Source organism: Netta rufina (assembly GCF_964035555.1).
Source record: "Netta rufina genome assembly, chromosome: 1".
In the NCBI taxonomy this organism is placed as follows: Eukaryota; Metazoa; Chordata; class Aves; order Anseriformes; family Anatidae; genus Netta; species Netta rufina.
Window position 1 is genome coordinate 139,127,366 of NC_140123.1, and position 16,755 is coordinate 139,144,120.

General features: G+C 32.2%; 1 protein-coding gene across 1 annotated transcript in view; it reads left to right on the top strand.

The window, feature by feature from the left end:
- Window positions 1–16,755, top strand: part of PLCZ1 (phospholipase C zeta 1) — a gene marked incomplete at both ends in the record, with an annotated part of 48,972 nt that overhangs the window by 1,538 nt on the left and 30,679 nt on the right. Inside the window, 4 exons of the mRNA XM_084302738.1 lie at window positions 2,130–2,364; window positions 10,449–10,650; window positions 12,684–12,828; window positions 14,367–14,519. Coding sequence (XP_084158864.1) covers window positions 2,130–2,364; window positions 10,449–10,650; window positions 12,684–12,828; window positions 14,367–14,519 — 735 coding nt within the window. The remainder of the gene's footprint in view (window positions 1–2,129; window positions 2,365–10,448; window positions 10,651–12,683; window positions 12,829–14,366; window positions 14,520–16,755) is intronic.

Genomic DNA, 16,755 nt, shown 5'->3' on the forward strand with positions numbered 1-16,755 from the left:
AGTATGTAAAATTCAAAACAATCTGGAAGGATATTTTACTGCCATCATTGTCTGTAACTATACATTGGTAATTAATCAAATGGTTATACATGAAAAAAATACATTTTATAAGCATAGCTTTTAAGGAGCAATCTGCTTTTCTTGCTGCTTTGTTGTTGTTTTATTCTTGTTAAATTTATTATGAACATAAAGATTTTTAAGGAAAAATAAATTTTATTATAGTTTTCAGAACTAAGTCTTTGTCAAGATACTTTTTTTTTTTTTCTGGATAGCAAAGATTTGATATGCATTAATAAAAATAAGAACAATAAACCCAACAAAAATAAGAATAAAAACAACTTTTTTAAAACTTTTTTTTTATTATTTAATATATTTTGATGTGATTTTCATAACTTCAACTTCAAAAGCACCCCTGCTTAGTATTATTGTCTGTTTCAGAAAAGTACAATAAAATAGAAAATTTAATTTTTCTGGCCAGCTTCATTTTGTGCCAATACGTAAGAGAAGGTCTCATGAGTCCTGATAAGTTGCTTAATTCCAAAATGAGTTGATATTTTCTTTTTTCTATTTAACAGTTATGAGTAAATTTGCAGATTTTTTAAAGATATTAAAAACATATCCATGATATCAACCTGAGATGTGATATTTTCCATGCAGTAATGAAAAGTATATTATTAACATTCGTAGTGAATTATTTCTTTTCTTCCAAGTTTCATTAAAAGTGATTGTTACAGTTCTCTTCCACAAACTCAAAGAAAATACTTCACTACTGATATGTAATTAAAATAATAATAATAATCTCATGTGCTTCTATTGGTTATCTAATGTATTCTTGCTTATTGTTGTACTTGTTCAGACAAGTACAGTGGGAATTGTACTGCATAGACAGAATCTAGTAATGTAACGTTCATCCTTTAGTTTTTATGGTGTCTCTTCAAAATTAATCTAGTTCAGTGGTAATCAGAAGTCTTAATCAAAGAACAGACAGAACTCAAGTAAGACATTTTATGGTTATGAACACTTCTGGGAAAAGTTCTGCTAACCATAGTAGGTGTCATGTTATTATGTACTGAAATCCAGCCTCCTTGTTAGTCTTAGTTTAAGGAGCCAACAATTATGAATGTTGATTAGCTTACAGAGGTAATAAATGGAGCAATTAATTACCATTTGGGTACGATTTTTGTGACCATTTTTGTGAATTTTGTGAAATTTCTTAAGTTTGTCTTAATGTAAAAACTTTCAAGAATGATACAAGCTAAACTATTGGAAACATCTGTATTTCATATGCACAGTTACATATTGTGTGTACAAAATTTAAAGGGTAGATAACATTGTTAAGCCTGAGAGAAATGTTAGTAGCAGAAATGGTAAAAAAATATTATTCTACTCAACTTCTTTTGCCCTTTTGATTTTTCTAGTGGCTTTTATACTGAAGCACTGAAATTAATTAATTTACTAACATTTTGTAAGCTCTGTTTATGAAAACAAGTTTACAGTTTAAGAATTCTAAAAGTGTGAATAACTAATCTGAGTTAAATATTCTGTCTAGTTAAGAATAGAACACAATGTCATAGGTTATTATAAAGTATAATTGCTCCAAAATTATACAATCTTTCTTATTTGACATACTAGAAGACTTTGATCTCATGAAAATTTGCTCATCCTTAGTTCATTTTTCAGATTACAATTTGCTGTATGTTGTATGTAAATTTAAATGAGTATACTTACAATATACAATATGTTTTAAATTGCTGTTGAAGAGGTATTATATTAAGCATATTTTCCACTTGATAACATTATGCTGAAGATTTACTGTACTGCATAGCATTTTAGTGCAGTTTTATATAATGTCTTAATACTGCATGGGTTATATATTAATGTACTTTAATTAGATGCCAACTATGTCATATGGTATTTTTTTAATTTGTATAAAATACATCTAACACAGAAAGTGAAATCTGAGTCTTGCATATTGAAGGAAAATATCATTTGATAATGTGCTAGAGTCACTGCTGCCTTAAGCTTTCTCTATTGTTCTAGTTCTTATAGTATTATAATAGACTTTTTATGTGCATCTTTGTATTTTTTTATATCTTTGTATTGACTATTTTGATTTCCTTTTTCTTCAGAAAACAGTTGACAAGCGGAAGGTCCATACTATTAACATAGAAGATTTCAGGGCAATTTATCGAACTATTGTACACAGAACTGAATTTCATGAACTTTTCTGTGCTTACTCTCCAAACCACAAAATTCTAGCTGACACTGAGCTCATTGAATTTCTGAAAAAAGAACAATTTCAGACTGAAGATTCTGAAATAAGGGCCTTAGAAATTATTCTGAAGTATGAACCTGTTGAAGAAGGTATGCATAGTTTAAGCATTTGATTTATAGCTCTTTTTTTTTTGTGCTTCTTGTCAGTGACTGTGTTTATATTCTTGAATACTCATCTGACTATACAATTTGGAAATTTTAAAGAAAACTTATGTAAGCAAGAGTATTATAATTATGTCTGTTGTATACCATTTATAAGCATACGTGCAAAATGTTATTTGCAATTTAGATCTTTAAACATTACAAATATGATAAAACAAGAAATCATTTATAAAGCACAATAAATTTACACTGTATATTGCTCAGTAATAGCACTTGACCAACTCAGTCATTCCTACTTCTTGTTGCTACAGACTTGTCCAAAAACTACATGTTGTTTGCTTCAAACAAAATACAATTTTCATAGAGTAGATGAGCTGATCTACTGCACTATTTTTTTTAATGCCCACTGAGTATTATAAATGACCATTATTAGGAAGTCAGACTGATTTTTTAGTTTCAGCAACAATCATTTTGTTCAAGTAATTAGACAAATATATTTTGGACTTTAAATGTAAAAAATATAAATTGTTTTGTTAGCAAGCTGTCTGCATTTGAGTGTTATCTGGCAGAAAGTTACTGTGGAAGTAATTTAATACAGAGCTTTGAAAGAGGAAAACAAATCCCAAGGATATGTCTACTGAGAAGGTTATATCTCTTTGTCTTTACTGAGTATGACTAAAACTGTGGACACTTACACTCTGGTTTGATCTCAGCCAGATATCAGTAAGAATATCAGGAATGCATCAAAGTAGTCTCACAAATGTGGTGGATCCACATTTTTGGCAAGCATGCAACCTGATTTTCTGTCCCATTATGCTTTGAATGTTGTTGTTATCCACGTTATTGGGGTTAAAGCTGTCATTAATTTTTTATGTTCTCCCAACCTGAAATGCTATTTCTGTTTTGTTCTCCGATCAGCTTATAAGGGTAGGTCTCTAAACACACTGTCATGAAATTGTTCAGATACAAAGGGACCTCAGGAGGGTACCTGCTATACCTTTCTGTTCAAGGGCTCTTTTCAATCAAATCTTAAAACCACCTAAGGATAGAGATCCACAGTTTCCTTAATGTGCTCAGAAATGGCTTCTAAGAGCAATATTGTTTTACCATAGATGTAAGTGTGGCTGACCAACCTGTAGTTCCTTGAGTTGTCCTTGCTCATCTTGAAAAAGGGAGCAACATTTGTCTTTCTCCAGTCATGGTGGTCTCCCCTGATAATATGACCTTTCAAAGATAATAGAGAATGACCTTGCAATGATTACAGACAACAGCCTCAGCACCTGCAGATGCATTGCTTTTGGTACCATGGGTTTTTATGTGCCAAACTATCTACAGTAATATCTGACTTTATCCCCTTCCACTGTTGGTAGTTCCTTTTCTCCTTGAACCCTGTCTGTAGGCACAAAATTTACACTAATTTGATGAAAAGAAAAAGACAGCATTGCATATTCTAGCCCTATCTGCATTTGCTGTCTCTAAACCATCCGCCCATTCAACACCAAGCCCACATATTCCTTTATAAAACACAGAAAATGCAGCAATAAAAATTCTCCATGTTGCCACTGATCTCTCATGACAATTTCAAAAACAAGTTTAACTTTGTCTTTCTTAACACCATTTCTGTATTCCTAAAAAAGTTTTCTGTAGTTCTCCCTTGCAGACTGCCAGCACTGACTAGCAGTTTTATAGTAGTTGTTGTTTTTCATGCTGTTTCACATGTATTTCTTAGGGAATCCATGACATTTCTTGTGTTGCAATAGAAGGACGCTATCTAAGAAGCTAGCACTGGTAATTCAGCCTGAAACCTGAAGTTCGAGCTGTATTCTTCCAGATTTCAGTAATATCTTGCATCATGATCTGAATCATATGAACTGTGAGATGAGCAATTTGTTAAACTGATAATATGCATATACTTCAACTGTTGAAGTCTGCTTAAAGTTGTGCTGTTGCGTTTCTGCTGAGTTTTCCTGAACATAACTAGAGACAAAATTTGCAGCTAAGCTGAGAAAATGAAATTAGAGCTAAGTGCATTTTATTGGAAGCTGTTACTTTTTTTCAGTGGAAGTTGATTATCAGATGTTTAGCTGTGTTGGTTTCCTTTGGTTTCCAGTCTTTGATACTGGGTGGGATCAGTAACTGGTTAAGAAAAATTAGTAATAGGCCCAAGAAGGAGAAAAATCTTCCTTTTGGGATGATAACCCTGTAATATATATGCTTCCCATCCCCACTGCTTTGGAAAAAAAGAAACTGGATCACTTGTTCAACAATAAGCAGAAGATATTAAGTGTTTCAATGAGTCACTCACTATCCAACAATAGCTGCAAAACCTTTGATTCTTTTTACTATTATTTCTGAGGTTGCCGTTCAAATTAGAACAAATTTTATTAAATGTATCCTAGTCTTTCTGAAAAACAGTGTTTCCTAAGTAATTACAAAAAAGCTACCAATTTGAAAGTGGTTTTTTTTTTGTTTGTTTGTTTGTTTTGTTTTGTTTTGAATGATTTATTCTGATGGGAGAGGTAATAGCTATAAAGAAGCTAAAGAACCAAGAATCTTTACTCAGTTAGAAAACATGCTTGCAAATATCAAATAAAGTTTCTATAGTTTTTATTTAATTTCTGGTTTAAGATTCTAAGCCAAATTCTTGTTTGTTTCTTCATCTGTGAGAAAGTTGTTTATCATGTAATTGGAAATAATCTCTCTGAATTAAATAATAGCTGTTCATGCTCCAAAGAAGCATTGTTCATGCTTGTTTGACTGAACAAATACTCTTACTCAAACATTTGTAGTGGAAAGTTTCAGATATGATTGACATGATAGTTGATTCATATGGTGTTGTGATAGACCATGCAACTTTCATTCTGAATTTGGTATAGAATATTCTTCATCAGGGTGATCTGTTAAATTCATCTGCCCGCTTTGTCCTATATATTACAGAAAGGGAAAAGAGCAGATTTTGACACTTGATTGACTGGTTTGCTAATAGTATCAACCATTATCTGATAAAGTTGATAATTTTGGTATGTCAAGATAATAATAAAAGCAGTGACTAGATATGCACAAGATTGATAAATCCATTGATAATATGTTGTCCATCCTTAACATTTGTGTCCACAGAAAGAAGACTTTTCAATGTCATTAAGAGACATAACCCTCAATTATCTCTCTTAAGATGCTGTACTTAGTTCAGGAACAGCATGCAATACATTGCTCTTCCATTTTTATTATACAGTTTAAATTTCTAATGGCAAAATACTGCATTAACAGATTTGTGTATATGTGCTAAAGCTTGCATTTTTGACTGAAGTATTCAATGTATGGAAGTGATCATGGAAGTGGTGAATACATGAATCACACCTGACAGTTGCCTCTTACTAAAATCCAAATGTCAATTTTGTTCTACGCAAACATCGTTCTTTCTCCATTTTATTATTAATTTCATATAGAAGTCTCAGCTAATTAAGTGAGATTAAAGAAACCATGTTATGCCATCCACTTTATCTTTCTAAAGTTTAGCATAGCTTTTTGTTGTTTTGCTGTTTGTTTGCTTGTTTTTTAATTGTTGCTAATTATTCAATATTTTCATGGGTGGGATGAAAGGTGCAGTGAGACTTGGAAGGTACATTCTGTTCATATTTGCAGAGTAGTGCCATTCAAAGACTCTGCTCCTATCAGTGTATTTCCTTTCTAGGAAGTACAAAACCAGGTCAAAATCACACTTCTGCCTTAAAAACATGCTTGCTTTGTATATAACTGTGTAAGCTTGACACACCTGTCAGATAAACAATTTGTGTGATCTAGGATGTATTTATTAATTTCAAAAATATTTGTTTCTAAGTTATAGGCTCTTTTTAACTTTTTTTTTTTTTTTTTTTGTAAGTGTCCTATCTACATCCAGTACAGATAAATACAGTATTTTAGCAATATTTGCCAAACATCTTATGAAAGATGTTTCTTTCTTCCACAAAGAAAGAAAAATGCTTTCAAAGAAGTTCTAAAATAAATAATTAAGAAAGCATAAGGTAATAAACTCTAAAAAGCATAGGCATATAATTTAATGTTTCTCAAATACTCAGACTATGTCTATAATTCCTCTCTAATATATCTCTATTTACATATATTGCAGTGCTGAAATTTACCTTAACTGGAAGAATGGGGGAAAAAACAAACGAACTATTTTAATATATATATTAGAACGTTGTATTTCAGACTATCCAAAGGGGAAGGGAATAGAAAAACAGTGACTTTTGTAAATAAGAAGCTGCAAGAAGACAAGTCTTTTCTTGCTTTCACTTTTTATTTCAGCACCAAATAGATGTGTGTTTGCTAATTAGTACTAAAGGATCTTAATGGAGATAAAGGCTGTAGTTCCTCTAGAGGAGAAACATAAGGCCTTGATTGAAATATTTTTTCACTGTGGAATACTTCTTAAGATGTATTCCCATTTCTCTTAATGTAGAAGCAGTAAATGGTCAGAAAATAGTATGATTGTGCTGTTCATCAAAACTTAAAAACAGCCCCTTCCAGCCGTAATTAATTTTGGTATCTTCATCAGGCAAGGTTCTAAAGAAAGCCAGCAGTTTTCCTCCACTGGTAAAAGAGGTACAAAATAATGGCAGCAATAATAAAAAAATAAGCCTTCTTTTATCTTCAGCTCTAAAAACTATGACATCTTTTACATCAGGTCTTCTCTGAAAATTTGTTTTAGCAGATGGTATGCCATTTATGTTCACATGATGCTCTTTTGCATATATGCTGCCAGATTTGCTAGATGCAGAGCCACTTTCTTCCTGCTTACAGATAGGTTTTACTGATTTACAAAGTTGCTTGGAGTTTTGGTAGTTACTCAGAAACATGACTTTAATTGTATGCTATTCAAAGACAGCAACTACCAACCCTGGAAAAAAGAGCTGTAAAACAATGTAATAAGTTATAAAAATAAATAAATAATTATATCCGTATATTTAATCTATTGATTACAGAAATAAAATTAAATTTGAAGCCAAAGAGCTTATATGCTGGCTAACAAAGTAACACAAATTTAACTTACAAAGTAATATTTTCACTTTTAGGGGATTGTAGTCATGATGGTATTTATGTAAACATAAGTTCTCTTCATGAGAAGACTTACTAATGACAAGACTAGCCAAAAATTATTAAAAATAATTAAGAAAATAACCCCAAACTTGGAAACTCATTATTTTTCATTAATTTAAAAGATAACTGTAAATATATGTATACATTAGTAAATAAAAAATGAAAAAAAGAAAAAAAAAGCAGTTGAACTACTTGCAGTTTCACAGAGAACAATATATGGCATGAAAAATAAATAGCAATTAAAATCAAATGCTGTTGATGAAAAACTTTCTCTTCAAAGGAATTAAGTCTAGTATTCATGTAATACACAACAGATAAAACAAGCAGCTTGATCATATTCTATTTTGAGCAATTGTAAAAAACAACAAAAACAATCCCCCTTCCTCCATTTCTTAGAGACCCAGAAAGTAGAAACTTAATCCTATTGCTATGCCTAAAACAATATAACATGGACATGTGGGTATATCGAAACAGTCAAGATGCTAAACAAGATACAACTATCAACAGACATCAGGGTAATTCTGTAAATATGTCAGTTAAAAGAAAGAACAAGGAAATACTTGATCCACTATCTGAGTACAATCAGGTGGCTATTACTATTAATGAGACCACAGTAAGATTTCAGTCAAAACTATGGAAAAAGAAGAGTGGGGCATGTTAAAATGACAGATCAGAGAAGACAAGTTGACAAGTCTTTGAGTTAGAAAATTGACTGTAAAAAGCTATAAGAGCTTACCTTTGAAAACACATGGAGAATGGAAGATGGATTGGGAACAATCAAGTGTAATATCTGTTTTAGAGAAAATCCATGGAACTAGACAAATGAAAAAAATGATGAATATATAATAACCTCTCACATGGTAAGGGATAGTAGGGATAGTCCATAAAGAAACTGTATCCAAATTCCTTCTATGAGAGAATAACAGCACTACTGAATATGGGAAAAATCATACTTTTTAATATTCTTATTTTTAATTTTCTTCTTTAAAAAGCAAGTTCAGGAAGCTGGCAAAATATCTATATGGTATATAAAGAACTCATTAGAAAATTACTCTCAGAAGTTAGTCATCAAAGATTTGGCATCAAAATGAAAGGCTACATCAATCTGCTACATCATTCACTGAGCATTGTGTTAGGATCCAGACTTCAATGTCATTGATGAGCTAGATGATGGAATAGAAAGTCATATTAAATTTAGATTTATGATCTTTACAAATGGATGATCTAAAAAAAAAATAAAAAAATCCTACATTCTATTTCGGGCATCAGCATTAAGAAATCCTTCTTAATTCACCAATTGGAAAGAGGTGAAGAAGAACATGAAAACTCTCAGAATTTTAAGAAAGCCTAACTAAAGTCAGAAAAATGCAGTGAATTGGATTTGTTTCTTTTGGAAAACAGATGAGGGGAAGTGTAACAGTCTCTTTTGTATAAGAGACTGAAAGAAACTGGAAGAAATAGTACAAAACAGAACTAACATATTGGACACTAAGGAATTTCAGGGAAAATATCAAAAACTTTCTAACAGTAAGGTTACTTAGGTGCTGAAATGGTTTCCCAGGAAGTCTGTATACTCTTTGTCAATGGTGGTCTTTAAGAACAGCTTAGACAGACTTCTGGTAGGAAAAACATTTCAATCATAATAGAACATCTTAGGGTAGAGGGGACCTTAAAGATCATCTAGTTCCAACCTGCATATTTGTATGGTTAAGCACAACAATATATGTATGCAAATACATATGACCTCTGGAGAGACTTCATCTTTATTTTCTACTACTGTTTAGTATTTTAAAACATTTCAAAGATCAAAAATTGTGTAATTTAGAAACAATTATTTTCTTTGTGTTGCCATCTAACATTTACTAACAATGTTAGTAAATTCTTATTCAGATATAAAACTTATAGTCAGAGTGATACTGAAGATTGTTAATTACAACTGTAACCTGTAAATCATGACTCTTAATAGATGTATTGAAATTTAACAGCTCAGATTGTTTGTTTGTTTGTTTAACAAAAGTTTGCATAGATTGATCTCTTACTGCTTAAATATCACTATCCTACTATGGTGACAAAAATAAGGTTATTTTCCAGCCAGAACTGGACACAATCACTGACTAATTCACACTAGGTTGTGTTTTGAAGCAAAGCTGACTTTTGAGATTATATCATTTGCAAAATTATTACATTTGAAGCATGACATTGCAGCAGCAGTTGGCAGTATAATGGATCTGTTTGTCATTAAATCAGTTAAAAGAAACAAAACAAATGGGATGACTATCATGCATATGAAGGCAATTAACACAATTTGTTGTAGATGCAGTAATATAATAAGCTTGATTTCCAATGCATTTTTGTGGGCATTTATTTTGTTAAGGTGCTATTTTTATTTCAAATACTTCTAATTAAAATATTATTTAATCATTATCTGTTTGGGATTTTCCACCATTGAAGATGTTTGGTACTAGGAATCATAGTTTCTACAAGATTATTTTGACAGGCTCTGACTGACATTTTGGAGAACATTTTTTTTTTTTTTCCTACTGAGAAAAAAATCTATTTGTTCACTGACTGGCATGTTACTTTCCAAAACTAAACAACAACAAATATTTTCCTGTACATTTAATTAGAACTGTTGCAATATCTTCTTCTGGATGTCCATAGAAGAACAAAAACATGAGTACACATTTATTTCATCTGCTAATTTAGAACCACATCAGCTCCAGAATTGTACACATCTGATGTTTATTTTCATATTGTTTGTCATGAATATTAAAATAGCAGGAAAGTGTTATGCCGTATAACCTTTAACTAAGTTCAGAATTGGCTACTAAAAATTATGGAAAGTACAGAGATACATAAAACTATCTGTTTGGCTGGCTTCACACCCTTCTTTCTTTTCCTTTTGTTTTTTTTTTTTTCTTTTTTTTTTCTTTTTTTTTCTTTTTTTTTTTTCTTTTCTTTTTTTTTTTTTCCAGTGAGGAAAAGAAGGCAGTTATCATTTGAAGGATTTATAAGGTACATGAGCTCAGAAGATTGTTCAATATTTAAAAAAGATCACCGGACTGTCTACCAAGATATGAACCACCCATTATGTGACTATTTTATTTCATCTTCTCATAACACCTACTTGATATCTGACCAACTATTAGGGCCCAGTGATTTATTTGGATATATCAGGTATTTAGATGTTGTTTTTCAATATTGTTAACATTCTTAGGCTTTTTTAAAATTAATACTAACTCACATGTAATGCTGTTTGGCAATAAAGGACAAAATCATCACAGACAAAAGTGGAAAATGAGAGAGTGGTATTTTATTTTTTGTGTACACTTTTCAGTATATTTGCCAGGCCATCTGTTTGTAGTCTGGAAACAATCTATTTTATCACTTACAGTACATAACATCTACCTCAAAGCAAATTAAATCTATGGTATTCAGCACAGTATATGATTAAACCAGTTTTTAATCTCAACATACCATGCAAAAATTACAAACTTCCTGAAATAAATGTAAAATTCCAGGGCCAACTCTATTCCGATCAATATAGAAGGCACACTCTGAGTATGTCAAGGTTACGTGTGATTACTGTTCATTGCAATGAAGTCAGTTAAGAAAACAGAAACAAAAACAAAACAACAACAACAACAAAAGGTGGGTGGGAGGAGTTGTGTGGGCACTATAGTAGCCACGAGGGTTTGAGGGTTTGAATGTGCAGCATATGACTCCAAGAGGAGAAGGAAACCAGAATGCCTTATGGCCAAGGTGCATTTAGACAAAACAAAGAGGGAGGTAGAAAAAGGGTTATGTATTAAAGGCAAAACAGAGACAGAAAATACAAAGATCTGGAAGACAGGTGTCCAGCATTCCTATAACTTTGTACTACTTTAGTGAAGTGAAAGCAGTTGGAAACAGTCAACTGAACTTTTGTCTTTTGGTTGCTGTCTAGAATTCTCTGATGGCTTGCAACCATCAGAAACCTTAGTGAATCTGTTTCTAGAAGTATTTAAAATGATATGAGGTAAATACTATATTGTTTAAAATAATTGCAAATATGATATAAAAGCCATTCACTTACTGTTTATCTACTTATTGGTGTAAAGAAAGCATAAAATGATAAATTAGAGCATATCCAGCTGCTGAGGGATTTTTTGAAACAGCAAAAATCCCATGGCTTGCTGTAGCTGAGTAAACCAAGCTACCAGGGCAACTATGAGAAGTTCCCATGACAGTGTTCCCACATTGCCCAATTGAGGAATTCAGAAAAATATTGTTACCAGTAGCTGGCTTCAAGGACAAGGTCTATGTGACTGCTAATCACAAGGGGGTTGTTTTCTTGCAGGTGGGGTTGTTTTCTTGTAGTTGTTTGTCTGAGTGCTTTTGACCAATAATCTTGTGTGAAACACTGTCTGCCTCTGTTAAGTTCACTATAAAAGTTAGGCTATTCGGGCAATAAAATGGAGCATGATCTGACTCTACTGGTGTCTGTCGTGCTTTCGGCTGTGCTTCCTCTAACATCCAGCTAGAAGCATATTTAAGATACTCAACGTATAAAGGGCAGCATGTAAAGCACAGGTTGGTAATAAGGTAAAACAGTCTACAAGAAATGTTTAAATTGGTAGCAACCCAAGTATTAGAAACCCAAGACATGTAAGGGATGCCATTAACTTATTAAAAATGCAAACAGTAAATTTAAGATACTGAGGAAACTTTAGCTCTTTTTCTTAGAAACTAGGTGTGAGGAGAGCAACTAAATTACATAACAGCCAAGCACAACCTGACTTTGTTAATGTGATGCTGATATGCTGGTATTTTTAAGTATAACGGCTCTCAAACCTTCAGAAAAGTCATGGAATAATAATAAATATGAAGTCCTTTCAAGCATTTCTTATTTTATTCTAAGCAACCATTTACCAGCATTCCAAAGTCTTTCTGTAAAACTTTGACTCTCTTTTTTAATCCCTTAGTGAAGGATAATCAGATAATGTATCTTTCTCCTTAATGCTCTAATAAATTGTGTTATCTAACATTCGTAAGATAAACAGCAGAAAATATAGCTCTGTTTAATATTTTTATAATTTCATTGAATTTCCATCTTGTGATGGTAAACTAGTATATTTGTAATTATTCAATGTGCTTGGAATATGGGGACATATATTAAAGTGTGGTATTTTCCTTTTGACCATAAAATTATTTCTTTTACTCTTTTGAAGTGCTCTCTTAAAAGGATGTCGTTGCCTGGAAATTGATTGCTGGGATGGCTCAAACAATGAACCTATTGTGTATCATGGTCATACTTTAACGAGCAAAATTTCATTTTCTTCTGTAATTCATGTGATAGACAAGTACGCATTTGCGGTATGTATACGTATGTTATGCTGTGTATGTATTTGCTATGGTGGTTTTAATAAAGCCTGCTTTATTAAATGCTCGCTGTCTAATATTCTACAGGGTAAAAAAACAAAACAAAACAAAACAAAATGAGGCAGTGCTTGTGGAGTGGGCATCACTGAAGTAAATTATGGAAAAACTGTGCAATGTGTATATAAATGAAAGATAAAAGTATTTTGCTGATCTTGATTTTCAATCAAGCTTGGTGCAAGGAATTCAGAAGATCTTAATCAGTTTATTATGTAGAATTCTCACCTGAGATCATTTAAGCAAGGACTGAATATAAACTATACAACTACTTCCAAGTCAGTCTAATGTTTTGCTTTCCTTCCTGATATCTTTCAATTCCTTTATTTTGCTTACTCTTCTGTTGCTGTCACTCTTTCTTATATCCAATGTTTGAATTTATAAAACAGAGAAAAATGCTAAACTATAGCTCTGGTTGAGATTTAATGTGTTTACTTTTACTTTTTTATTTTGACTTCAAGGCCTGATAAACATCTTTTTGTAAGACTTATTAGGTCAGTGACCCTTCTGTCCATCTCTGGCAAAGCAGCAAAAGCTTGAGATCTTTTCATACTGTCTCAATCTCTTATATAGGTTTTGAGCAAAACTTCTTTTCAAATGAAATTCTGAAACACAGTAAAGATAACTTGCATTCTGGTCAGCTTTACATTATGTGTGTGGATATATATACATATGCACGTGAAAATTGCAGTCATTTTGATTTCTATTTTCCTTGTGGCTTGTTTCCTCTTCATAAAATTACTTTTAACATTACATGGTCATTGTTTCTAAAAAAAATCATCTAAGCAGTATGATAATTCCTATTTTTTTTTTTTCTTCAGATGACAGTGTTATTTCTCTTTTTTCTTTGTAAATTCATTTGTTGAGAAAAGCTGTTCCAGGCACACAGCAACCAATGTATCTTTCTTTGGAAGCTCTGTGTATCAGCTGAGTAATTACTTCTGTGAGAAATGTTGCTTTCTGCTATCATCTTGTAGTCTGCTCTGTGGAATTGAATCAGCCTGATTTTTGCCTGATTTAACGCTTATTTTCTCACTAATTTCTTCACATTCAATATTAGTCAATGTGTGAAATGCCTCTGATAAGTTATTTTCTATTGATTATTGAAGAAATACACTTCAATATACACTTTCCAAAGGTCAACATAGATACCGTGTGGTTTCTTTAATGAAGTTTTGTGTACTTAACCGGTCTTCATTTGATTCTCTGTAGGTCCTTTTTATTCAACTTCCCCTAAATTCCTGAGGATCCATTTTTTTCTCTTCTCTGAACTTACAGTTACTGTTTCAACTGTACTTTCTCTTTTCCATAAATATTGTGAGATTTTTATTGTGCTACTAATATGAAACAACTGACATATTTTGGAAACAAAGAAAAATACAAATTACTACAAAAGGGCTTTTTGTAAGATATTTTGGTGAATCAAGAAGTCCTTTTTTATTTGTTAATCATAATAGATTTCAAATTCTATTTTTCAGGCATCTGAGTATCCAGTTATACTGTCTTTAGAGAATCACTGCAGCCCTAAGCAACAGGAAGTTATGGCAAAACATTTAGAAGATATTCTAGGTGACAAACTTCTTACTTCAACAATTGGTGATTCAGTGGTGACTCAACTACCTTCTCCTGAGGTAAAAACATCATGGTTTTTTTTTGTATATGATGGAAAAAAAAACAGCTTCCTGACCTCTGCCCACTCCTCCTTTTCTTTTAACTCTTCTGAAATTGCTCATCTGCTATCTGAATGGACTTGATATGGTAAAAAATAAAAATTTGAACATCACAAAAATGTACTTTTAAAAAAAATTTCTTTATTTTTGGAAAGAGCAAGCATACATTGTACAGATAGATATGGAAGCCACTAATGTACTTTTTTTTTTTTTTTTTTTTTTTTTTTTGCAAAGCCTTGCAATTCACATGAATCCAATTTCTGGTGCTTTGGATACATTTAATTTTAACATATTCAAGTATAGTTAACTAAAGTTTGTGGGTTATATTTTATTTTATATGGAAACATGGCAGCTCTAATGTGTCTTGTTGTGAACTACACTAATGCTGAATAAAACTGAATATCAAAAACTAGTGTTTTAAAGGTCTAAAAGAGAAGACAAAATGAAAATTTTAAAACAACACTGTGCTTTAAAACAAAAACCAAAAATCTTCACTATATATGTATTGTCATATCTGTTATCTGCTAATTTATTTTAATTCCTTAGATTGAAAAAAAAAAAAAAACAACAAAACTTGAATTTTAAAGATGTTACAGAAATGAAAATTTAAATCCACATCCCTTGTTGACAAAAGTGTTGGTGGAACCTTTTCATTGAGTTCTTTTTCTCTTTGTGTCTCATTTTCTTTTTCTCTTTGTGTTTCACCCTAAGGCAGTGCTTCTCAGCTGGTGGCTTGAGACCCCTGGGATATGAAGTCAGAAAAGGCAATTAGATGGGTGTTGAAAATTTAATTGCAAGCTAAAACAAATAAATTCCCATTGTTCCAGTCTTTGCACATAATTTTCTTTCAAGGACATAAGATTTTTTAAATGTTCTATAACACAAATATATGCATACAAAATAATTATTTGGAATTGTCACTCTTATCAGAGATATAAAAGATATATTTTCAGCAGTTTTTTACAGTAACTATAAAGGAATAATGCAAATGTAAATGTTTTATTTCAAAATGGGGAAGAAGCACTGTCTCAAGGAAAGACAGCACACACAGAGATGTATTTTGGTGAAGTTTTTGTCAGGGAAAAAAACATTTTTGAAGTGGTGTGTCTGAAAGACTTGCTAAAATATTAGGATAGTGCAATATTTCATAACAATGTTGGCTTAAATATATTTAGTTTATCTTAATAAATTTCTCATAAAGCAACCTTTTTATTTATTTTTATTTTTATTTTTATTTTTATTTTTATTTTTATTTTTATTTTTATTTTTATTCTTATTCTTATTCTTATTCTTATTCTTATTCTTATTCTTATTTTTACTATTTTTATGTTTATGTCTATGTTTATTTTTATTCTAGCAAACTATTTTTATATCAGTGTCTAATCTCACATTGCAACCTGGTAATCAGTACTATAAATTGGAAAAAAATATACTGTATTAATCAAGGATTCACAGAATCACAGAATTGTTAAGGTTGGAAGGGACCTCTGAAGACCATTTGGTCCCACCCACCTTGAGCAAGTTGCCCAGGATCATGTCTAGGCAGCTTTTGAAGATCTCCAAGCTCCACAACCTCTCTGGGCAGCCTGTCAGTGCTGTGGCACCTGCATAGCACCGAAGTGCTTCCTGATGTTTAGGTTCTGTCTTCATGTTTGTGCCCATTGACCCTTGTCCTGGCACTGGGTACCACTGAAAAGAACCTGCCTCCATCTTCTTTGTCTCATTACTTTAGGTATTTATATGAAAAAAAAAAACAAGATCCCCTCTGAGACTTCTCCAGGCTGAACAATCCCAACCCTCTCAGCCTCTCCTTATAGGAGAGGTGTTCCAGTTCCCTGATGATCTTGGTAGTCCTCCGTTGGACTCTTTCCAGTATGTCTGTGTCTCTTGTACTGGACCCAGAACTGGACACAGTACTCCAGGTGTGACCTTACTAATGCTGAGTAGAGTGGAAGGATCACCTCTCTTGACCTACTGGTGATACTTTGCCTAATGCAGCACAGAAAACCTCTTAGCAGCAAGGGCACATTGCTGACTCATGTTCCGTTGGTGTCTACCAGGACCCCTAGCTCCTTTTTTCTAGAACTGCTTTCCAGCTGGGTTGCCCCCAGCGTGTACTGGTGCCTGGGCTTGTTCCTCTCCAAGTGCAGGACTTTGCTCTTTGCATGTTTGCTTAAAAGCACCTCAAAGCATAGCT